We start from the raw sequence: 26101 nt of genomic DNA, 5'->3' as shown, positions 1-26101 counted from the left end.
CGTTTTACAGTTCTTCATTCAAATGGACCTCAGAGGGCAGGTGGGAAAGAGTGTGAGTTTATGAAGAGAGAGAAAAGAACGAAAGCGGGAAAGAGAGAGAGTGTCACTGCTCAATGTGAGAAGACTGCAGGCTATGGCTGCCTGAGGCAGGCCAGTGAGAACTGACTCAGTCATTCCTCCAGAGTGAACACACAAAACCTGCCTTGAAGCACCAAACAGTTTAGTAAGCATCTGGCTTACAGGAGCACTAAAACCAATAGGAAAACTGACAGAGAAGTGCAACAGAAATAAGAAAGAAGTGCAACAGAATACAGGCTAACTAGGACATCCAGAAACGCTCAAACCTCTAGAGTACAGCTAGAGTGTCTGGACTAGTGCTTTGGCTCCGGATTCAACCATCTGAGATACTCTACGGATCCCAGGAGCCATCAACATCCTGGCTATACATTAAAAGTTTCCATCCATTCTTACTTAAGCACACATCATTCCCCTGACTAATATGCTGTAAAATAGACTTCCTCCTCTTCAAAGCTCAGTGGAATCTGTGTGATCTCCCATTGCAGTTAGCAACATAATACCACTGAGGCCCTGGAACCACAGTGCACAAGACTCTCACAGGACAGGAGCCCCAACTCACACACTCCTTCACCCTGCATGCACACCACCACTCAGTTTAATGTTTTCTGACATGCCCATTTTCAGACTGTACAGACGAATGCTTCCCATTCTCCCCATGACGCTCACACTGGGAGTGAATGAGAGTGTGTTCAGTATGTATATTAATCAAATCTGTGTTTCCCGCTCCGTTTGCGACTAAGAGTGTGTGTGTGTGTGTGTGTGTGTGTGTGTGTGTGTGTGTGTGTGTGTGAGATATGTGTATGCGAGCACGTGTCTACTGAACTCACTATCTGTTTCTCGTTGAGGTTGCCAGAGCTGTAGGTTGTGGCAAGGGTGGAGGAGCAGGCCTCACTGTACCAGGGCACGTTGCCGTTCTGGGTGGAGCTGCTGATGGACAGGGTGTAGATGCTGTTGGTGTAGCCGTCACAGTTACAGCTGTCCTTCTCACGCCCGCCGTTCCCTGACGCCCACACAAAGATGGAGCCCAGGCCCCCACGACCCTAGAGGAGGGAGAGACAGAACAGAGTCAATAACAAACCTAGACAACCACAAGGCTTCTAGACAGGCCTTTCTGATGTACAAGACCACATGCATGTGTATCTTGGTGTGGCACAGTTTATGAAAGAGGGGAACACGGTGTCATTCAATCTAAATTAGATTCATCTCAATTAGTCCATCTCTGAAAGGGCTGCCTCAGCTCATCCATACATCACAAGACCGTTTGCACTCAGACGCTTTGAATCTAAAGAGCTTTAATGTACCACGGCCACAATACAAGACAACAGGGACAAACCCGGAGCAATACATTATCTGTGCTATTCAGCATTCACAGTGAACAAATATCAAAGTCCCACAGAATGCTCCATTGTGCTGGGTGGTGCAGCCTCTCCACATTGACCATCACATGCAACCATCATGAACAGTGTAAACAACAGACTGGAGCTACTGATGATGCCATGGCTCCCTATAAAATAGTGTGTTTACATGCCATATGTTTTTATTTGACAGGCCTGTAATAAAAAAAGGGAGGCAGACAGGGCACCAGTAACGGCCCTCAGATGGGGTTTGCCCCATAAGGTCTGGTGGTTCTTTGTCTGAATGGCCCGTTGGCCCTGGCTCGGCTCAATGCTTTATGACTGGCTCTCTCACACCCTCTTACCCTTAGAGCTGGGATCAGATGGATGCAGGCTCCCATGTGTACACTACAGAGAGCCTGGCATATGGCACTATACGTCTGCAGTCTTGATGCTTACTGTTCCCTCCACTCAGTCATGCACTGTACACACCTGACACACTCCCTGGACTCCAACACATACAAAGACTATACACCCCCCCCCCCCGTGACTTATTGCTTAACTATAGTATGGCCTGAAAGCGTTGGAGACTGTATACAGTAAGACGTCCATTAAAGACGCAGCCTTCGGCAAACCAGCTACTGTTTCATATTGACACTAAAAACCAGGACCATTCACCATCCTGCTCTTTAAATAGCTATCAAAATGCCTAAAAGCAATAGTCTCTCTCTCACACACACACCCCTCAGGGTGGGCAGTATGCCAATGCTCTGCCCGGATGCCCATGCGAGACGAAGGAACTGTAGCGAAGACTTCGGTCTCTCTGAATCCTGCCACACTAACGTTAAAGCCCCATGAACTATTTACAACTGTTTGCATTTCACATGCAGAAGAAAATGTGCACGTGACCTGAGCTCAATGGCTTTTTATTGAGATATTCTCCTAACACAATTATCCTCCCACTCAGATTCTGAAATCACTTCTACAATTGTGGTACTGTGAAGGGAAATGATTGTGTAAAGTGCACTTTTTGTGGTAATGAATGTACATTATTTCCAGTGCTTTGTATTGAGGATTCTTTTTCCTATATTATTTTTTCAGGACATTTAAAAAAAATGTATCCTTACTGGAGTTTAGAAAGCCTGATACTTCCACTGCGACCAAATCCCCATTCATAATCGTCAGGGTCAGAAAGTGTGCTTGCGTTGTTCAAGCCGCCTTTGTCCTTCAAAATGGTTGAATAGTTTACTACATAATTACTGCCTGTGTGTAGAGGAAGTCACCCACAAACTATTGATTTTTATGGGGGACATATAAATGGTGGAACGCGGCACACATCCGAGGCCCAAAACACACAGATATTTACACACACACACACACACACCTCGGTCACTCCGCGTAGAAAGGCCTCCTTGGCGAGCTTGGCGGGCCCATCCACCGTCTTCCCATCATCCTCGGGGCCCCAGCTGGCACTGTAGATGTGGATGTGCTGTGGGTTCAGACTGAGAGACTGGGCCTCCACCACGTCTGTCACCTCGCCGTCCAGCATACGCACTCCTACACACACACACACACACACACACACACACACACACACACATATTTGTACACATTTGATCTAATAATCATCTACTCCTTTTCTTTGAAGAGAAATGCAGGTGAGGTTAAACTCAAATACCAAAACCACTGGTAGGAAGTGTTCCACAGAAAAACAAACAGTCAGCAGCAGAGTTGGTGATAAATAAGTCTTAGATCTGAAGAAGCTCGGATACTGAAGGTTCGTTTACAGGTGACAAATGAGAACATTCTGTTTCCCTCCCCAGAAAACAGATGACGTTTGAATCCGGGTGGACATTGTGTTGCACAAATCCCCTCTGCAGAAGAGGGACACTTGAATTGGGATATGCCAGCTCTTTTTCTATATTAAAGCCATCGATTCTGAATTTAATTTAGAATGTTTTCTAGCGCCAGCCTCCAGGGCAGTTTTCGGAGCCTCCTCATCCTTTTTCTCTCCGCACCCCCATCCCAGCCCAGCAGACAGAAAGCTGACAAATCGAAGGCAGACATCTTCAAAACAAACTCGTTGGCTGCTTTGATGCATGGAGGGTCAAGTTACTCCATACTGCCTTCATACCGGTTAAAGTAAACAAACAGAGTTTGTCCCTTTGAAGTTCTCCAAAGGCATCCAGGGGCGAGGGCACTGACTCAGGGTTCCCGTAGAGCTCAGAACGAAACGAGCAAATAGTTTTATAGGAGGAGATAGCCCATTATCTGGGGAGCGCTGCACCCATCTCTGCTACCCCTTACATCCACCAACACACAGGGATTCTTCTGTAGGTGGGTTGAAGCCAATACAGCTTTGTAAATCTTAAGGTCAAAGCTTGAGATTACAGTTTGTGCTCTGGAATAGTGGTAGGATTCCTGGTGGGATGACAAAGACCTGCCTTCCATTTGTAGTCAATGCCATAGAGTGATAGGAAATTAGATTAATCTCTCCCTGTATGCGTGTGCGCACACACACACTATAAGTCCTCACAAGAATAATAAACCAATACAATTCAGAGAAGTGAGGACATTTTGCTGGTCCTCACTTATAAAAAAGGTATTTTAGGTTTAGAATTAGGGTTAGCGGTAAGGTTTAGGGTTAGGGGTAAAATAAGATTATGAATGGGAATCAATTGTTGGTCCCCAAAAAGTCCTCAAATGTATAGTAAGACATAGTTGTGTGTCTGTAGGTGTGTATGGTATGAGAGCTGGTGGAGTGGCAGTGCAATAGGCCATCTACAGTATTGCCTTTCTAGAATTCAAATATTTATTTCTAGAAGTGGGTACTACTCACTTATTAACAGGCAGCTGCCGGACTGGGCCAAGCCTGCAGGTTGGTCACACACACACGCACGCACACAAACGCAACACAAACACACACGCGGCCTGCTGTTCCTCTGCTTCACTCTCCTTTACGCCTGACAGGGCACCCTTGCTGCAGTCTTGGAAGGACTGTGGTTGGTCAGAAAGTTTCTGTCCTCTGAGTGGGGAAGGTGAGCAGAAGCTGCTGCTCATTAACCATCTCATTAACACGCAGACTGTTTAATCACTGCCCAGTGTGGAGTCTACCTTTATAAAGGAAGTAGTCGTGCTGAAGAGGCTGAATGCAGGAGGCATACACTGTTGTTAAACTTCGGCAGACTTAATTTTTTCAACTAAACGAATAAGACTTGTATGTGTGTTCATGGTTTAAATGAGACAGTACTACCCCTGACAGAAGAGAAGCGGCGGCAGGCAGATATTGGATGTGACCAATAAGGACTAAAACTATGCGTTGGATTTAGCCGGGCTGTGACAGCTGGAAACATGCAGCGGCATGGAGAGATAAAACATGCAGAGGGGTAATGAGATGAGAGCATGAACTGACTGGATAAAAGAGATGGCTCTAATTAAAGGGATTACACACGCTTACACTGAGGCATGGGCTCAGAGGAGCCACGCTGCACGCAGATTATCTCACACACACACACACACAAATAATGTTCATAGAGCCTCCCTGTCATCTCAGGCCAGAAGTGGAGGAAGAGTTACCCTTGAGCAACTCCCGCTCAAACTGAGCTCAGAATAGTACGGAGGCAGCACACATGGGTATTTCAGCTGTCTTAGCAGTCAGAAAACGTGAAGAATTGAAAGATAAACTGGAGAAACAGAGAGAGATGACATGAATCGCCCTCTGTTCTACGGTACTGTACCTCCAATCTTGGCGTTGTAGGCCACTCCGACTCCACAGATTCCATTGTTGGCCATCGCTGCCACCTCGCCTGCACAACGAGTCCCATGCCTGGAGGGAGAAAGAGAGAACAAGAAAATGAGCGAGAGAGAGAGAAAGAGTGAACGAGAGCGAATGAGAGAAAGAAAGAACGAAGAGAGAGAGATAGAAAGAACGAACGAGAGAGAACGGGGGGGGGGGATGAAAGTCCTCATTTTGATTTACCCATATAAACAGTGTATATTAGCTACAAATGACATAATGCACACTGCCTGGAGACAATTATCTATGAATTGAGCTCTAGGAGACAGTAAATTAACAGATACAGGAGGTTGTGTAGGAATGCACTCCCTGCGATACTGTGGTCTAAGATGGCCATCGACAAAATACAAACTCATGTAGACAAGTCCTTGGCTCTAGCTGCCTCTCAGCTGTTCCGACTTGGTTGTAGCCCAGAAGAAAACAGTCAGTCAGTCAGTCAGTGAGCGTGGGTCATGAAACAGACTGTGCCCTTCCAGCAGGCCTGACCTTGAGTCTGGGGCCGCGGGGCCTGCCGGCAGCAAGGAAAGGCAAAATGAGCTGACATGCTACCATCTTACGGTGGGGGAAACAAATTAGATTTACCATTTCCACAAAAGAGCTTTCATTGGGTTTTCATTCAGCCTCTCATTGGGTCTGTGCCTCTCTGATTTGATCTCTCCCTCTCAGCGCTGCAGGAGATCGGCGGAGAATGTGGCCCACCACATTCCAGTCAGGTTCATCCTGCCGCTCGCTCATCTCCACCGGATGGACACGGACACTAAAAGTCCTCCAAACCACCGGCTCCCAAGCGGATCGCAGGACAATCAGTGGGAGTGGATAATGCCAGGGTTAGGATACACCAGATAAGCAGAGAGCAGCTACACTGCCCAAGAACACAGCCCAGCCAGCAGGCTCCCATTCAAGCAGAGTAAATAAACCAGTACTATGGTGGTGTTCTATCATAGCCCAGGGGAAATACCCCAGTGGGCTGAGAGAGACCGACATCCTCCATTGATAACTTGCATGTGGTCTCAGCGTGTGGCTCTATGGAGCACTGAGACACCATAGCTCTATGAAAGCAGCAGCATATGCAAACTGTTAGCCATACACCTCGATGAGCAATTAAAGAATATGAAAGGGACTTAACTCCTCCAGTACCTGTCTTATAGTGGGACATCTAGTAACTGCCATTTCATTCTGGGGGTCAGCTGTACTCAAACAACCTCTGCAACACTTTAACCTCATTTATCCAGGACTGACTGATGGGCGTTAGGCTAGGCTAATGTATTCCCTTCATTAAACCCACAGGGCGTCGACCAGACCCCGTTAAACAAGAGGATCAGAGAGCGCTGCACTGTGGCAGTAGATCAACCAATCCGCCTGAGATCTCTTTAGACATGGCTATGAGCTGCAGGTCAAAGGTTAATGTCAGAGTTACCCCTGAGTGCTCAATGTCCCACTAACAAGTGTCATGGGACCTGGATTAACTGCAGGACCAGAGGGCCTTTTAACGACTTGCTTTAATGGTGTAAGGTAGAATGTGTAGAGGCAATTCAAAGAAAACTGGGTCATGAAGACCAGATCTGAAGCGAAGAACACATCTAAAAGAATGATGCACACACGCTCTCTCTCTTTCTCTCTCTCTCGTACACACACATACATACGACAAAGGTAAGCGAAAACACCCACATGTAGGCTGGTGGCTAGTACACCGCTAGTGTGAACTGACAATGGAAGATCGGCAATGAACTTAATCTCCACTTTCATACCAGGGCAGGTATGTTAGCCTCTGCCCAGGCAGTGTTTGTAAGTGATCCATCCCTTTGTAGCGGTAGGAAAGCAGGCCAGCGATGCAGCAGATAAGGCGCTGCTCAGATGTCTGAAAGGATGTAGGGCAAGCCCAAGCTTATAACACCAGTCTGTCTTGAGCCCAGTCACATCTGCCTCTGACAAATACATATCCACCTAGATCTATCTGACACGTTCTTCTGGCATGTGATGTTGCTAGGGTAAAATCAAAAGATGCGGAAAATATCCCAATCTGAACATCTTCAGTGCGATCCTTTTGATGCAAAATGTTCTTTCGACGAGACAAGTGCATTTTGATCTATTTGCGCCACTGAAAAGGTGTATGAACATTTCTAAAAAGGTTGAAAATGATCCAGGAGACCATTTAGCGTCTCTCGTGTTGCAAAGACATCCCAGGGCCAGGAATCACACACAGATTGCTGCACCTGTACATAGCCCACCTATAATTTAGCCCAAACAACTACCTCTTTCCCTCCTGTATTTATTTTATTTATTTATTTAGCTCCTTTGCACCCCATTATTTTTATTTCTACTTTGCACATTCTTCCACTGCAAATCTACCATTCCAGTGTTTTACTTGCTATATTGTATTTACTTTGCCACCATGGCCTTTTTTTTGCCTTTACCTCCCTTCTCACCTCATTTGCTCACATTGTATATAGACTTGTTTATACTGTACTATTGACTGTATGTTTGTTTTACTCCATGTATAACTCTGTGTCGTTGTATGTGTCGAACTGCTTTGCTTTATCTTGGCCAGGTCGCAATTGTAAATGAGAACTTGTTCTCAACTTGCCTACCTGGTTAAATAAAGGTGAAATAAAAATAAATTAAATAAAATGGTGGCGTGTCGACTGGCCAGCAACGCAGGACAGCAGCAGTCCATCTCAGAGCCACAATGTGCTTATCTGACCTCCTCATTCAGAGAATGTGGAGGACATAAATGGTCAAGTCAACAGCCCAGTCAATCACATCCTCCGAGTGAGTGGGCCTTTGCAGACTGTGGGTTGCTGCTCCAATGGAGAGGGATCAAAGCCACGGTCATCCGGTCCGGTCTAGTCTGGGGGTCAAGGATGAAAGTGGGATTTTGGAGGTGCTGGAACCGCTGATGAAATCTCCTGAAGAAATGGTTTGTGAAGTCTTCTGTAATGGAGGAATGTACACAGACAGACTGACCATGTGAAAGCTATAATGCCTTATTGTTGTCAACTTGTGGAGGGCATCCACTTAAATTTGTGTAAATTAAGTGGTGGAGACAGGTTAAAGAAAGATTTTTAAGCCATGGGACAATTGAGACATGGATTGTGCATGTGTGCCATTCAGAGGGTGAATGGGCAAGACAAAAGATTTTCGTGCCTTTGAATGGATTATGGTAGTAGGTGCCAGGCACACAGGTTTGTGTCAAGGACTGCAGAGCTGCTGGGTTTTTCACGCTCAACAGTTTCCCGTCTGTATCAAGAATGGTCCACCACCCAAAGGACATCTAGCCAACTTGACACTGCTTCCCACAACATGTCAACATGGGCCAGCATTCCTGTGGAAAGCATTCGATACCTTGTAGAGTCCATGCCCCGACAAAATTTCCCCCTTACACTAACTGGTTGTGCCACCTTTAGCTGCAACCAAATGCTTCCTGTAGTTGTTGATTTGTCTCTCATATCGCTGTAGAGGAATTTAGGCACACTCGTGCATGCAGAACTACTTTAACTCAGCGACATTTATGGGTTTTCAAGCATGAACTGCTCGTTTCAACTCCTGTCACATCTCAATTGGGATTAGGTCTGTACTTTGGCTAGGCCATTACAAAACTTCACATTTGATTGTATGTTTTGGATGATTGTCTTGACTTAATATTAGGAAAGCGTTCCGTATCTGTAACTCTGAAGGTAAGTGGAACTCTGTTATACTATGTTCCAGGCTTCCAGCCTAATAACCACTGGGGGTTCAACCAGCTGGCCGGAGTCCAGGTCAATTCCAACTCATTTCCTGATCCAATGGAAGCACAAAAACAAACAGAACATTACCAAGATTATCTATGACAATGTACTGTTTACATTTGACATTTTTAATCACTTATCCAGAGTGACTTACAGGAGCAAATAGGGTTAACCTGTTAGAGCTCTAGGGGCGCTATTTCATTTTTGGATAAAAAACGTTCCCGTTTTAAGCGCGATATTTTGTCACGAAAAGATGCTCGACTATGCATATTCTTGACAGTTTTGGAAAGAAAACACTGAAGTTTCAGAATCTGCAAAGATTTTGTCTGTAAGTGCCCCAGAACTCATTCTACAGACGAAACCAAGATGATGCATCACCCAGGAATTAGCAGAATTTCTGAAGCTCTGTTTTCCATTCTCTCCTTATATGGCTGTGATTGCGCAACGAATGAGCCTACACTTTCTGTCGTTCGCCCAAGGTCTTAGCAGCATTGTGACGTATTTGTAGGCATATCATTGGAAGATTGACCATAAGAGACTACATTTTCCAAGTGTCCGCCTGGTGTCCTGCGTCGAATTCGGTGCGCAATTGCCAGCTGCTTCTACTTTACCATTTGATTCAGGGGAGAAAGCATGTGTCCAAGAACGATGTATCAATGAAGAGATATGTGAAAAACACCTTGATGATTGATTCTAAACAACGTTTGCCATGTTTTCAGTCGATATTATGGAGTTAATTTGGAAAAAAGTTTGCGTTTTGAGGACTGAATTTATGGATTTTTTTTGGTAGCCAAATGTGATGTATAAAACGGAGCTATTTCTAATACACAAGGAATCTTTTTGGAAAAACTGAGCATCTGCTATCTAACTGAGAGTATCCTCATTGAAAACATCAGAAGTTCTTCAAAGGTAAATTATTTTATTTGAAGGCTTTTATGTTTTTGTTAATGTTGCGTGCTGGATGCTAACGCTAATGCTAACGCTAATGCTAACGCTAAATGCTAACGCGAAATGCTAACGCTAGCTAGCTACTTTTACACAAATGATTGTTTTCCTATGGTTGAGAAGCATATTTTGAAAATCTGAGATGACAGTGTTGTTTACAAAAGGCTAAGCTTGAGAGATGGCATATTTATTTCATTTCATTTGCGATTTTCATAAATAGTTAACGTTGTGTTATGCTAATGAGCTTGCTGATAGATTTACACAATCCTGGATACAGGGGTTTTTTCATAGCTAAACGTGACGCAGAAAACGGAGCGATTTGTCCTAAACAAATAATCTTTCAGGAAAAACTGAACATTTGCTATCTGAGAGTCTCCTCATTGAAAACATCTGAAGTTCTTCAAAGGTAAATGATTTTATTTGAATGCTTTTCTGTTTTTTTGTGTAAATGTTGCCAGCTGAATGCTAATGCTAAATGCTACGTTAGCCATCAATACTGTTACACAAATGCTTGTTTTGCAATGGTTGAGAAGCATATTTTGAAAATCTGAGATGACAGTGTTGTTAACAAAAGGCTAAGCTTGAGAGCTAGCATATTTATTTCATTTCATTTGCGATTTTCATGAATAGTTAACGTTGCGTTATGGTAATGAGCTTGAGTCTGTATTCACGATCCCGGATCCGGGATGGGGAGATCAGAAAGGTTAAGTGTCCTGCTCAAGGGCACATTGACAGATGTTTCACCTAGTCGGCTTAGGGATTCGAACCAGCGACCTTTTGGTTACTGGCCCAATGCTCATAACCACTAGGCTACCTGCAGCCAAATTGAATTTCAATTGATTTGATTTCCTGCATTGCCTCAGCCTGGCATTGACATGGGATTGAACCCAACCTTGTGGTGTGGTTTCAGAGGTTGTTACTGAGCAGAGCTCTGCTGTAGGCTATACGAGGGGACTCAGATGAATTGGCCTATCAAAACACACTGAGCTCCACTCTAGCAGAACAAAGTGACGTCTCTCACTCACACAGGGGAGGAGGAGGGCATCTTTCATCATCAAGTCACAGTGAGATAAATTAACATCACAGAGCCTTAATATCCCCCTGACACGTCTCACTGACAGTCTGGACTGATCTGACACACTGGCAGACTCACTTACCATCAGTCACAGACCAGAGGACAAAAACTCTACTTTATATTACTGCTGTAAAGTGTGCAGTTAAACGCCTTCCATAAAACAACCATCAATGATATATAATATAGATGAACTAAATGTACTTGCCTGGGATCAGACACTGACTCGTGTGAGTGGGTTGGCCTCCATCTTATATTTCATGAAAGAATACAGTGACACTCAACACAAAGACTCTGAATCGCACCGTGCTGGTATGATAAACTACAGTATGTAGAGAGGAGGTGCATCATCAGTAATAGATTACAGTTATCCCTTCAGTTTTATTCATCGGTTACTGTTCGTAATGAGATCAGCTCTGATCCAATCCCTGGACCATCTGTTACAGGCATGTTGAATAACAATGTTTATTAACCCTCTCGGAGTCTCACACACGTCTCATATTTGAGGTTAAAAATACAGTGCCTGCGGTTCCAGAATTTCTGCCATTTCCTGTGGCTAAAGATCTCTGCTTATGTGCTGGATTTTTAAAAAAGGTAGCTGCTGCCCGCTCGGGCCGCCTTAGTAGCTGCTGCCCGCTCGGGCCGCCTTAGTAGCTGCTGCCCGCTCGGGCCGCCTTAGTAGCTGCTGCCCGCTCGGGCCGCCTTAGTAGCTGCTGCCCGCTCGGGCCGCCTTAGTAGCTGCTGCCCGCTCGGGCCGCCTTAGTAGCTGCTGCCCGCTCGGGCCGCCTTAGTAGCTGCTGCCCGCTCGGGCCGCCTTAGTAGCTGCTGCCCGCTCGGGCCGCCTTAGTAGCTGCTGCCCGCTCGGGCCGCCTTAGTAGCTGCTGCCCGCTCGGGCCGCCTTAGTAGCTGCTGCCCGCTCGGGCCGCCTTAGTAGCTGCTGCCTGCTCGGGCCACCTTCGTAGCTGCTGCTCGCTCGGGCCGCCTTCGTAGCTGCTGCCCGCTCGGGCCGCCTTAGTAGCTGCTGCCCGCTCGGGCCGCCTTCGTAGCTGCTGCCCGCTCGGGCCGCCTTCGTAGCTGCTGCCCGCTCGGGCCGCCTTCGTAGCTGCTGCCCGCTCGGGCCGCCTTCGTAGCTGCTGCCCAGTGCTCTACTGCCGCTTCCAGGACATGTTCCAACTACTGCATTCCTTGCCTCAGTAGGATATTAAGCATAAGAGGGATTTAATGTTATTTTTATCAATAGGGCAGTTAGGCTACATGCAGCCATTTGCATTGTACACAAAATAAATGATCAATATGTTCGTACAAACTTGCAGATTGCTTTTTGCGCCAATGCAAAACTCAAGTGGGCAGTTACATGCAGCCATTTAGGCAGCATATCAAACACAAGCAAGACATAGACACACAGTCTAATTAGTGATTTTAATGTTCCTGTTTCGCCATCATTGCCAACATCGGTTAAGCAGGTGGCAGACATGCAGTCAAAGTAGTAGTGTTCTTTTTCAGCAACTCTGGCTTGTGGCTACAATATGGCAGCAACTACAAAGATTAGCCTACATCATCACACAAAATGCTAATTGTTTTTTCTCCAATGCAATGTGTAGGGACTGCGTCCTGCTTGTGCAACTGTAATAGCCATTACAACAGACAGAAGGTTGTAGCCTTCCTAATGGCCTTGAATGTTCGCCGCAGGGTTTTTATTTCAGCTGTTCAGAACTATGAGGCAGAGGCTATCACCATGGTTCAGAAGAGAGTGAGTAAAAGAGAGAAATGTGAAGGGAGGTGGAGTGTGAGCCGCAACAACAGAGAGAAATGTGAAGGGAGGTGGAGTGTGAGCAGCAGCAACAGAGAAATGTGAAGGGAGGTGGAGTGTGAGCCGCAACAACAGAGAGAAATGTGAAGGGAGGTGGAGTGTGAGCAGCAGCAACAGAGAGAAATGTGAAGGGAGGTGGAGTGTGAGCAGCAGCAACATAGAGAAATGTGAAGGGAGGTGGAGTGTGAGCAGCAGCAACAGAGAAATGTGAAGGGAGGTGGAGTGTGAGCCGCAGCAACATAGAGAAATGTGAAGGGAGGTGGAGTGTGAGCAGCAGCAACATAGAGAAATGTGAAGGGAGGTGGAGTGTGAGCAGCAGCAACATAGAGAAATGTGAAGGGAGGTGGAGTGTGAGCAGCAGCAACAGAGAGAAATGTGAAGGGAGGTGGAGTGTGAGCAGCAGCAACATAGAGAAATGTGAAGGGAGGTGGAGTGTGAGCAGCAGCAACAGAGAGAAATGTGAAGGGAGGTGGAGTGTGAGCAGCAGCAACATAGAGAAATGTGAAGGGAGGTGGAGTGTGAGCAGCAGCAACAGAGAAATGTGAAGGGAGGTGGAGTGTGAGCAGCAGCAACATAGAGAAATGTGAAGGGAGGTGGAGTGTGAGCAGCAGCAACAGAGAAATGTGAAGGGAGGTGGAGTGTGAGCAGCAGCAACATAGAGAAATGTGAAGGGAGGTGGAGTGTGAGCAGCAGCAACATAGAGAAATGTGAAGGGAGATGGAGTGTGAGCAGCAGCAACATAGAGAAATGTGAAGGGAGATGGAGTGTGAGCAGCAGCAACAGAGAAATGTGAAGGGAGATGGAGTGTGAGCAGCAGCAACATAGAGAAATGTGAAGGGAGATGGAGTGTGAGCAGCAGCAACATAGAGAAATGTGAAGGGAGGTGGAGTGTGAGCAGCAGCAACAGAGAAATGTGAAGGGAGGTGGAGTGTGAGCAGCAGCAACATAGAGAAATGTGAAGGGAGGTGGAGTGTGAGCAGCAGCAACAGAGAAATGTGAAGGGAGGTGGAGTGTGAGCAGCAGCAACATAGAGAAATGTGAAGGGAGGTGGAGTGTGAGCAGCAGCAACAGAGAAATGTGAAGGGAGGTGGAGTGTGAGCAGCAGCAACATAGAGAAATGTGAAGGGAGGTGGAGTGTGAGCAGCAGCAACATAGAGAAATGTGAAGGGAGGTGGAGTGTGAGCAGCAGCAACATAGAGAAATGTGAAGGGAGGTGGAGTGTGAGCAGCAGCAACATAGAGAAATGTGAAGGGAGGTGGAGTGTGAGCAGCAGCAACAGAGAAATGTGAAGGGAGATGGAGTGTGAGCAGCAGCAACAGAGAAATGTGAAGGGAGGTGGAGTGTGAGCAGCAGCAACAGAGAAATGTGAAGGGAGGTGGAGTGTGAGCAGCAGCAACATAGAGAAATGTGAAGGGAGGTGGAGTGTGAGCAGCAGCAACAGAGAAATGTGAAGGGAGGTGGAGTGTGAGCTGCAGCAACATAGAGAAATGTGAAGGGAGGTGGAGTGTGAGCTGCAGCAACATAGAGAAATGTGAAGGGAGGTGGAGTGTGAGCTGCAGCAACATAGAAAACATGTGTGGGTAAAATCCATAGGTTTTCAAGAGGGGCGGGGACCAAAACACTATTCGCAGCCACAGCATTAATAATATCCTCTGAATCTTTGACTAATTGTGTAACAATGCTCTGCAGTCTCTACACAATGGTGATATTTATCTAGAGGGATAAGAGCAACAAAAAGCCATGTCAATAAGTTGAACACAACAGGCAATATCTGATTACAGACACACATGTCTGGAGAGAAGACTCAGACTTACACACAGCTACAGCTGGCAGCCAGCCCAAAGCTAACCATTAGATTAGCATTCATTCAAAGAACAGACAGCCCTACTAGCATCACATCACTGTGTGGAGGAAACACATTCTACTCGAAGACTCAAACACGGGCTCAACTGAAAGCAGGCAGGCAGTGTCTAGGCACTACGGTAAACCCATAGGGTAATACCTCACCAAAGTCACTTTGAAACATTAGACTAACTCTGAGTAATTGCTCTACTGTAGTCTGGAACATGGGCACAAATCTTGGATCAGCGCCCCAAATCCTAGGCTAGAACTCAAAACTGACATTGAATTAGTCCAAGTGCTAATTTTACTTTTATGTGATGACGATGGGTCAATTGTCTTCGTCCTTGCTTTAATTGACAACTGCAGTAGGTCAAATAATCCATCTCCGTCAGACCGCTAGCTGACCGTTCCTCCTGGCAGAATTCACCATTAGGCACGGATCTAGGATGAGCTTGCCATGCCCAAAACCTCACCCGTAGGGGGAAAACTCAAAAACAAACCTAAGCTCAGTGTGAAGGGGCAACTCCATCCTTCCTTTGTCTGGGCTGCAGCAGAGCAAGAAATGAGGCTGGTCCCTGAGGAGCTGCAAGTCAGCCTGACCAGAACTACTGGAGCAGAGACAAGGCCATCTCCATCGCCAGTCTTAACACCACTGACAAAGCCAGTTTTCAACTGAGCTGGCCAGAAAGTAATAGATAAAGGTAAACTGAGGAAAGGATACTGAAGACGGTGTTGGAATGATAAACTCGGAGAGAAACAAGACAAACTTCCCAGAAGTTTGGACTAACTTAACCTAAGGGCATATTAAAATAAAACAGGAAAGCTGATTTCCATGGTAAGGTAAAACAACATTATCATTGTGCTGTGAAAATGCTGATTTTGCTTTCTCCTTAGCTGGAACTCATATTTCATAGCTATCAGTTTCGATAGAACATGGCTCCCATACTGGTGTGGAACTAGAGGGCTGAAACCAAAAGGCAACAGTTTGATGAACTTTCGGGATGATGCAGCCAATTTGGTGCTCACATCCCCATGGCAACCAGCTGCCTCCTGAAAGGTCTTACATTAGCATAATAAATGTTTATACGAGGGGGAAAACCACAGGTGGAACTTCCATGAAGACAATATTTCAAACGGAGCCTGAAAAGGAGACATAATGGAATAAACAAATTAACGACACAAATATTTTTATGTGGGAAAAACTACAGGTGGAACTTTAGAGGTTTCCTACAGATCAGAAACAGTGCTAACAGCCATTACGTCCTTTCAGGTCATACATAAAGTTAGACCTATTATCGTTGCGTAACATACTGAAATTTTTAATGATGCCAAAAGCAGTGCCCTACATAGGGAATAGGGTTCCATTTGAGCCTGGGCTGTAGTTCGTCTTTGTGTGAGAGCTCTTTCTTCTCTCTCAGATGGCATATTGGGCTATTGATAGCTTGGCAAGGCGCTCCTTCCACTCGCTCTGATTTTCCTAACTTGAATTAATTACTGAGAAGAAAATCATTTGTGCTCTCTGAGGCTGGGCCAGTGGCCCCAGCTGATCATTAGGCTCTCTGCTCACTGCCTGCCTGCCGGGCCTCTGCCTCGAGGTAAATCTGGACAACTGCTCCGGCCCCGCTCCTACTTAATCAGCTGACTAATGAGTTGACCTACAGGACAAAAGGTCTCTCAGTGTTTATGGAACAGAGGCAGAGGGGGAATACAAAGCAAACATCTTGTGTAACTAATCTGAGACGCTGTAAAATGAATCAACCTGGGTTGTTCTGTGGAGTGCTCCTGATAAATAGAGCCTTCCTCCCAACACTGACGACCGGTCACATTAGGAAGAGGGATTTAATGTTCCAAAGAAATTATGGGCTGTAATGAAGAACAAGCATTCTCCTCCTCTAACTGATAGCAATATTTGATAAGTCAGAATGCAAACTTATAACATCAATTTAACTATTTTACTTGGCCCCTGCAGCCTTGGCACAGACACAAACATGTGTGTACTAGACATTTCAAGCTGTGTGTACACAACCTGACATGTGACAGTGATACAGCGGAAACTGAAAGCAAATACTACACACAAACACACATGCCTCCTGTTACAGAGCAAGAGCTCTTTCTGTCTTGCACTAACAGACACAGAGCGCTGGCACCCTGGAGGCCTGAGAAAAAGTGGTCAGATGATGATCACAAACACTTACTGCTACCAGCAATATCCCCAATGTTCACCCAATATACAGCTACATTACTGTGTGTGTACAACTACAGTACAGTTAATCTAAGTTTTTTGTCCTTGATGGTATCTTACAGCAAGCCAACTTAATGTAATGCAATATTCAAAGTGGCAAATTCAAATGAGCCAACTCCCTGGCTCTTTTTAATTAAAATATTAATAACATGATATCAGCCATAGTACAGCAGTTACAGCACCGCGTGATAAAATCAACTTCCTCCAGAATGTAAAAAAAATACCTCAAGTCTACTTCCCACTGCTTTACCAAAATATCTCAAGTCTACTTCCCACTGCTTTACCAAAATATCTCAAACAACAGAAAAGCCTCCGTTGGCTAAATCAATAACAAAATAACCTCAGTTCAAATCTTGTGGAGATTATCACGCGCTATACCTAGCTGTAAAGCCTGCCACTCCCAGCTATGGAAGGGTATCTGGGAAACATTCAATACATAAAAAGAAAACTCCCCCAATTCCAATTTTAGCTCGCAGCAGAGGCCCCTAGAGAGACTGATCCTCCTGTTCTAAGACAGTAAGGCTGCAGACCCACAGGGCCAGATCACATGTTGACTTGAGAAACACGGGGCTGAATGGCCACATTGCTGCAGAGGAGCGTTCCTCATGCAGGGGAAGAAAGGAAGCTTTATGGAGGTGAACAGAACTGGGCTTTCTGCAGAGAACAGACCCTTACACAGCCTTACAGAGCTCCAGCTTGCCCACATGGTGTTTACACACACGCCTACACAAACCCCACGCAGTTACACACACACACACACACCTCAGTCCTGCCACGGGGAAGCGAGGCAGAGCTGGGTGGCTGCAGATAAGGGCTGGGGTGAGCTAGGCAGGGAGGAGAAGACAAGCCAGGAGGATTCTCAGTCCAAAGGCATTTACTCCACTGCGTGTGTGGGATAGGGGAATCAACTGTCTGTTAGCTGTATGTATGCTGGGGGAATCATGATGTGTGTGTGTGTGTGTGTGGTCAGTGGCAGAGCTCCATTGGCGTTAGCTCTTACTCCGCCGTTTCACTTTCTCTCTTTGACAGCAGGAGGCTCAAGACCTATGGCTATACACACTAGCGTAGGAAGTAATGTACTCTGTCATTTTACTTGAGGCCATCTCCATCTCTCCTTAAACCAGTCTGGCCTCCATGTGGACAGTGCCTGCTCCAGACCATGCAGTCTCAGTTGGAGACCTTTGATTTCCACCAGCGTCTAACTATAACCTTTGTCTGTCATCACCAACCATGGTCAGCCTCAAGATAAAAATTTTTAAAAAAGGGTATTTGGCTAGCAGCCCGAAACCAGCAGATTACGGAAAATCACAATTTAAAAGTCAGAAAGGGGAAGCACGCAGGGGAGCGAAACGAGGGGAGCAGGCCTTTCCAGAGCCAGGAGATTTGTCGTATTTCGTTAACACTGATGAAATTAAATCGATCAATTCAGGGCAGCAGGGAAGACATCGGGGCAGTAGTAAACAAGTCTTAATGCCATCTGCTCAGGCCACTGCAGTAAAGCTGCTTTCTTCACAAATTCACTTAATCCCAGGAGATTTACTCCACTTAACTAGGCCACAGAAATGCCCTGGTAGCAGCTGGGTGATTTAAGACTCTAAAGCACATGTGCTTGCTCTCGATTGGGGGGAGACCCAAAACCCATTGAGATGTTCTCCGGCCCTCTAAGAGTCTACTACTTCAATCGGTCTCCCGAGTTATTAAAATATCTCAACTGTCACATTCAACATATTCATTGAGTGCATTTCCCTTTCCAGTCAGAGAAGCTCTGCTCTAACAGTAGTGGGTAGCCCAACACCTGACAGACCTGGACCCAAGCCAGAGTGATGGTGACCATAACTCACTCCATTACACCACCAACACTTTTGGCTTTGTCTCGCTCCCTCTCTCAGCTGACTGCATGAGAAAATACAGTGTTTTTAATCAGGACATCACAATGAAACAGCCTATTCATGTAGAGGCGTGACGTTTCCTGTGTCCTACACATCTCTCCTCTCAGAACTGAATCATTATGTGGCATTGGCACACGACGTGACTCGTATTTTTCCATGATAATCATGCATTGATGTCAATGGTAGATTTGAATAAAGAATCAAGTTAGGCACGGGAGATCAAATTCTGCTGTCATTGAAACAGTGTCTTTTTTAAATCAGTGTCTTACCGGTTGTCGTTGAGTTGTGTGTATCGTGGCTGAGGGTCTGGATCTCCATCGTTCACATCATAGCTGGCGTCTGGGTCCTACAGGCAGACAGGGACAATCAGAATCACTCATCTATGATAAGAGGAGCAAAAGTCTAGGGGTGAATACCAATAGTCCAAAATGGCCTCCTCTCCTCATCAACATGGATCATGGAAAGGACGCCACCTTAAACTATTGAGATGCAGCAGCCACCGGTTTGAAGCCAGGGGTAAGATGACGGTGATACTCACATAGTTTGATATAAGGTCTGGGTGGTTCTTCTCTATACCATCGTCCAGGATGGACACCACCACTCCCTTCCCAGTGTAGCCCAGCTCCCATGCACCTTTGGCATTCAGGTCACGATGATTAGTATTGTACTGTAGAGTAGAAAACACCAAAACCAGTCAATAGAGTCTAAACACGCAAGCGAGATGACGAAAATTATGAAACTTTGCATTATCAAATTAAGCAATATACCTCAAACCCCTGAGGTGCCTTATTGCTATTATAAACTTGTTACCAACGTAATTAGAGCAGGAAAATTTGTTTATGTTTTGTCATACCAGTGGTGTACGGTCTGATATATCCCGGCTGTTAGCCAATCAGCATTCAGGGCTCGAACCACCAAGTTTATAAATTGTTTTTAGACTATGAAATAAAAAATATATACAGCGAATATATACAGCGATCGTCACCAAACAGAAATATATAGATGAGTGTTTTCCGGTCACAACTTGCAGACTTGTTTACGTGCTCCTGTGCGTTTTGTTGCCAAACTTACTTTGCTACCTGACAACTTTGTTGTTTTTACTTTTTCCCCCTCACTCAACTTTTTTTTCATTCAACTTTTTCACTCCGGATGTTTTATCTGGACATGGTTCGTCAGGACTTCCAACAGTTGAAGCTAAGTAGTAACATTAACATGATGCCTTCTAATTGCAGTCGCTGTACTCATAATTTACAGGAGAACGATCGCCTTGCGGCGAGGATAGCTGTGCTGCAAGCCCAGCTTCAGACGCAAGCGTTAGGCAAGGGTAATTTCAGTGTAGGAAAGGATGAAACAGCGTCTAAGCCACCAGTAAGTACAGATAGTAACGTTACTATAAATCCCCTCACACGGTCCCCGCAGCCGGACAACTTTCTCATGGCTTCTGGAGGGAAATGCTGTAGGAATGCTCAACCGGTGTCGCTCATTCAGCCGACAGAAACTTTCAACCTGTTCTCCCCATTAAGCAGCGAGTCGGAGTCAGAGGTCGAGCCTTCTCTGGTCTCTACTCCTCCTGTTACGGGGTCTGAGACGCCGAAGGCTCCCACCATTAGCTCTGACAAATTGAAAACCCTAGTCATTGGCGACTCCATTACCCGCAGTATTATACTTAAAACTAATCATCCAGCGATCACACACTGTTTACCAGGGGAAGGTCTACCGACATTAAGGCTAATCTGAAGATGGTGCTGGCTAAAGCTAAAACTGGCGAGTGTAGAGATATTGTTATCCATGTCGGCACCAACAATGTTAGGATGAAAGAGTCAGAGGTCACCAAGCGCAACATAGCTTCAGCGTGTAAATCAGCTAGAAAGATGTGTCGGCATCGAGTAATTGTCTCTGGCCCCCTCCCAGTTAGGGGGAGTGATGAGCTCTACAGCAGAGTCTCACAACTCAATCGCTGGTTGAAAACTGTTTTCTGCCCCTCCCAATTTGTAGATAATTGGCCTTCCTTCTGGGACTCACCCACAAACAGGACCAAGCCTGGCCTGTTGAGGAGTGACTGACTCCATCCAAGCTGGAGGGGTGCTCTCATCTTATCTACAAAACATAGAGCCCTGTCTAACTCCGCTAGCTCTACAATGAAATAGGGTGCAGGCCAGGCAGCAGGCTGTTAGCCAGCCTGCCAACTTAGTGGAGTCTGCCACAAGCACAGTCAGTGTAGTCAGCTCAGCTATCCCCATTGAGACCGTGTCTGTGCCTTGACCTAGGTTGGGCAAAACTAAACTAAGACCTCCTCCATTCCTGCCATTATTGAAAGAGATAGTGATACCTCACATCTCAAAATAAGGCTACTTAATGTTAGATCCCTCAATTCAAAGGCAGGTATAGACAATTAATTAATCACTGATCATAATCTCCTATAGGAATTCAGGGAACTCCGTGAGGAACGCTGTATATGGCCCAGGAGGCCTGTAAACAGTAGCAATAAAAAGTGATTGGGTAGGCAGCATAGATTTCATGACTAGAAGCTCAAAAAATATGAAAACGTTGGGGGTTTTATTGTAAATTTAAATTTGCTATCGTAAATGTTATGGGGATATGGTCACCTTGTAGTCATAGCAGATAATATTCTAATTTTTGGTGACTTCAATATTCACATGGAAAAGTCCACAGACCCACTCCAAAAGGCTTTCGGTGGGTTTTGTCCAACATGTCTCTGGACCTACTCACTGCCACAGTCATACTCTGGACCTAGTTTTGTCCCATGGAATAAATGTTGTGGATCTTAATGTTTTTCCTCATAACCCTGGACAACCATTTTATTACTTTTGCAATTGCAATAAATAATCTGCTCAGACCCCAACCAAGGAGCATCAAAAGTCATGCTATAAATTCTCAGACAACACAAAGATTACTTGATGCCCTTCCAGACTCCCTCTGCCTACCCAAGGACGTCAGAGGACAAAAATCAGCCAACCACCTAACGGAGGTACTCAATTTAACATTGTGCAATACCCTAGATGCAGTTGCACCCCTAAAAACATTTGTCATAAGAAACTAGCTCCCTGGTATACAGAAAATACCCAAGCTCTGAAGCAAGCTTGGGAAAATTGGAACGGAAATGGCACCACAGCTTGGAAAGACAGTACCGTGCAGTATTGAAGAGCCCTCACTGCTGCTCAATCATCCTATTTTTCCAACTTAATTGAGGAAAATAAGAACAATCCAAAATTTATTTTTGATACATTTTTGATGCAAAGCTAACTAAAAAGCAGCATTCCCCAAGAGTGGATGGCTTTCACTTCAGCAGTAATAAATTCATTAACTTCTTTGAGGAAAAGATCATGATCATTAGAAAGCAAATTACGGACTCCTCTTTAAATCTGCATATTCCTCCAAAGCTCAGTTGTCCTGAGTCTGCACAACTCTGCCAGGACCTAGGATAAAGAGAGACACTCAAGTGTTTTAGTACTATATCTCTTGACACTGATGAAAATAATCATGGCCTCTAAACCTTCAAGCTGCATACTGGATCCTATTCCAACTAAACAACTGAAAGAGCTGCTTCCTGTGCTTGGCCCTCCTATGTTGAACATAATAAACGGCTCTCTATCCACCGGATGTGTACCAAACTCACTAAAAGTGGCCGTAATAAAGCCTCTCTTGAAAAAGCCAAACCTCAACGCAGAAAATATATATTTTTAAACTAATCGGCCTATATCGAATCTTCCATTCCTCGCTAAAATTTTAGAAAAAGCTGTTGCGCAGCAACTCACTGCCTTCCTGAAGACAAACAATGTATACAAAATGCTTCAGTCTGGTTTTAGACCCCATCATAGCACTGAGACTGCACTTGTGAAGGTGGTAAATGGCCTTTTAATGGCGTCAGACCGAGGCTCTGCATCTGTCCTCGTGCTCCTAGACCTTAGTGCTGTTTTTGATGCCATCAATCACCACATTCTTCTGGAGAGATTGGAAATCCAAATTGGTCTACACGGACAAGTTCTGGCCTGGTTTAGATCTTACCTGTCGGAAAGATATCAATTTGTCTCTGTGAATGGTTTGTCCTCTGACAAATCAACTGTAAATGCCGGTGTTCCTCAAGGTTCCGTTTTAGGACCACTATTGTTTTCACTATATATTTTACCTCTTGGGGATGTCATTCGAAAACATGATGTTAACCTTCACTGCTATGCGCATGACACACAACTGTACATTTCAATGAAACATGGTGAAGCCCCAAAATTGCCCTTGCTCGAAGCCTGTGTTTCAGACATAAGGAAGTGGATGGCTGCAAACTTTCTACTTTTAAATCTGGACAAAACAGAGATGCTTGTTCTAGATCCCAAGAAACAAAGAGATCTGAATCTGACAATTAATCTTAATGGTTGTACAGTCGTCTCAACTAAAACTGTAAAGTGAAGGACCATGGCGTTACTCTGGACCCTGATCTCGTTTGAAGACTGTTTCAAGAACAGCTTTTTTCCATCTACGTAACATTGCGAAAATCAGAAACTTTCTGTCCAAAAATGATGCAGAAAAATAAAACCATGCTTTTGTTACTACTACGTTAGAATACTGCAATGCTCTACTTTCCGGCTACCCGGATAAAGCACTAAATGAACTTCAGTTAGTGCTAAATACGTCTGCTAGAATCCTGGCTAGAACCAAACAATTTGATCATATTACTCCAGTGCTAGCCTCCCTACACTGTTAAGGCAAGGGCTGATTTCAAGGTTTTACTGCTAACCTACAAAGCATTACATGGGCTTGCTCCTACCCATATTTCCAATTTGGTCCTGCCGTACATACCTACACGTACGCTACGGTCACAAGACGCAGGCCTCCTAATTGTCCCTAGAATTTCTAAGCAAGCAGCTGGAAGCAGGGTTTCTCCTGTAGAGCTCCATTTTTATGGAATGGTCTGCCTACCCATGTGAGAGACGCAGACTCGGTCTCACCCTTTAAGTCTTTACTGAAGACTCATCTCTTCAGTAGGTCATATGATTGAGTGTAGTCTGGCCCAGGAGTGTAAAGATAACGGAAAGGCTCTGTAGCAACGAACCGCCGTTGCTGTCTCTGCCTGGCTGGTTCCCCTCTCTCCACTGGGATTCTGGGCCTCTAACACTATTACAGGGGCTGAGTCACTGGCTTACTGGTGCTCTTCCATGCCGTCCCTAGGAGGGGTGCGTCACTGACATGGTCTTCCTGTCTGGGTTGGCGCCCCCCCTTCGGTTGTGCCATGGCGGAGATCTTTTTGGGCTATACTCGACCTTGTCTCAGGATGATAAATTGGTGGTTGAAGATAACCCTCTAGTGATGTGGGGGCTGTGCTTTGGCAAAGTGGGTGGGGTTATATCCTGCCGGTTTGGCCCTGTCCGGGGGTATCATCGGATGGGGCCACAGTGTCTCCTGACCCCTCCTGTCTCAGCCTCCAGCATTTGTGCTGCAGTAGTTTGTGTGGGGGGCTAGGGTCAGTCTGTTATATCTGGAGTATTTCACCGGTGTCCTGTGTGAATTTAAGTCTCTCTCTCTCTCTCTCGACATGAGCCCTAGGACCATGCCTCAGGACTACCTGGCATGATGACTCCTTGCTGTCCCCAGTCCACCTGGCCGTGCTGCTGCTCCAGTTTCAACTGATCTGCCTGCGGCTATGGAACCCGGACGTGCTACCTGTCCCCAGGCCTGATGTTTTCAACTCTCTAGAGACAGCAGGAGTGGTAGAGATACTCTCAATGATTGGCTATGAAAAGCCAACTGACATTTACTCCTGAGGTGCTGACCTGTTGCACCCTCGACAACTACTGTGATTATTATTATTAGATCCTGCTGGTCATTTATGAACATTTGAACATCGTGGCCATGTTCTGTTATAATCTCCACCCAGCACAGTCAGAAGAGGACTGGCCACCCCTCATAGCCTGGTTCCTCTCTAGGTTTCTTCCTAGGTGTTGGCCTTTCTAGGGAGTTTTTCCCAGCCACCGTGCTTCTACACCTGCATAGCTTGCTGTTTGGTGTTTTAGACTGGGTTTCTGTACAGCACTTTGAGATATCAGCTGATGTAAGATTTGTTTGGGTGATGTGGCCCATGAGAAATGTGTCAGGCTGCATTAGACATCAATCATAACAGAAAATGGCAAAATCCCCATGGGAGGCAGACTGCATCCTGTGGCACCAGATAGGCTTACAACCTCCTGTGGCGCTAGGCAGACAAAAGACATAGACAGATAGGTAGGCAGACTCGTCACTCAGCATGTAGCATCAGTCCCAGACCAGACAGACCAGACTCAGCATACATCTCTCAGAGCCACCCCCTGAGTGTCTGTTCGTGGACAACCAGCTAGCAGGGTAATGGTACAGAGAGACTTCTACACAGGCCTTTTGGTATTCTCTCCTTATCATACTTGACCTTTGGTCAAACACCATGTTTGATGCCTTGCCGTTCTCACACAGCCATTTCTCTAGAATGCTGCCGCAATTTAATGTAATTTGTCTGAAAAGTGCCCTCCTACTATTTTCCTCTCATCCAAACCCTTCAGTGTCAGATACCAAGGCCTTTAGTGTCAGATAACCATGGCCAAAGCTTTGATCTGTGTAGATTCATCTCACTCAGAAAATCCTGCTCAAATCTGACTCAAAAGTGGAAATTACCATGAAAATTATCCAGGTTATTGTAATGGTCTTGGACATTGGCATTTGTATTTTTCCTATACCTAAATTGACCATTCTTACTGCATTAAATATTGGCACATGAACAAATTTTCCTGCCTTTGAAATCTCACACTGTGCTTTGAGATTTTTCCATCATTTATCCAGTGATATGAGCTGCTGTCATACATATAAATAAGCAGAGGACGTAGCAGCAGAGTCTATCCATGTCCTTATCATAGAGACAGTGTAAACTGACTACACAGATACTATCTGCCACCGAGAACCACCTGGACTAGGCTCTCAGACTAGGCTCTCAGACTAGGCTTTCAGACTAGGCTCTCAGACAGCAGCACCCCATCTAGAACACTGTTTTGCCTGACTGCACCCTTGTTACATGCACACTACACCCTTAAAACACCACAACATTATTACACCTTTGCTACAGCTACATCCTCCCACTAAACCTAAATACTGCATACTCTCTACTCCTCGTACCTCACTCCACAGTAGCCTTACTAAACCCACTCTACGCACACTGACAGCAAGCAGCACCAGCTATACCTCTCCATACTTCTCCATCGCAGGGCCCCGGGTTCCCCGCCTGCCTCTGTAGCGTGATTGTAAACTGCTTAAGTCAAATCAGAGTGCCTGGAGAGTTAGCTAGCGATCTGTGTGCGACAGAGCTGTGAACTCCGGAGGGGAATTAAATGTAGCTAG

General features: G+C 45.6%; 1 protein-coding gene across 2 annotated transcripts in view; it reads right to left on the bottom strand.

Moving 5' to 3' along the window:
• The window catches only part of LOC110526458 (furin-1), a 102735-nt gene that overhangs the window by 12078 nt on the left and 64556 nt on the right, over positions 1-26101 (bottom strand). For both annotated transcript variants that reach the window (XM_036980844.1, XM_036980845.1), the window contains 5 exons: positions 19272-19400; positions 19003-19079; positions 5150-5238; positions 2797-2969; positions 906-1118 (listed from right to left, as the gene is read on the bottom strand). In XM_036980844.1, the coding sequence (XP_036836739.1) occupies positions 906-1118; positions 2797-2969; positions 5150-5238; positions 19003-19079; positions 19272-19400 (681 nt within the window). The remainder of the gene's footprint in view (positions 1-905; positions 1119-2796; positions 2970-5149; positions 5239-19002; positions 19080-19271; positions 19401-26101) is intronic.

The sequence above is a fragment of the Oncorhynchus mykiss genome, chromosome 6 (genome assembly GCF_013265735.2).
Source record: "Oncorhynchus mykiss isolate Arlee chromosome 6, USDA_OmykA_1.1, whole genome shotgun sequence".
Taxonomy (NCBI): domain Eukaryota; kingdom Metazoa; phylum Chordata; class Actinopteri; order Salmoniformes; family Salmonidae; genus Oncorhynchus; species Oncorhynchus mykiss.
The sequence above is the reverse complement of the archived record's forward strand: the minus strand, read 5'-3'. Positions and strand labels throughout refer to the sequence as shown.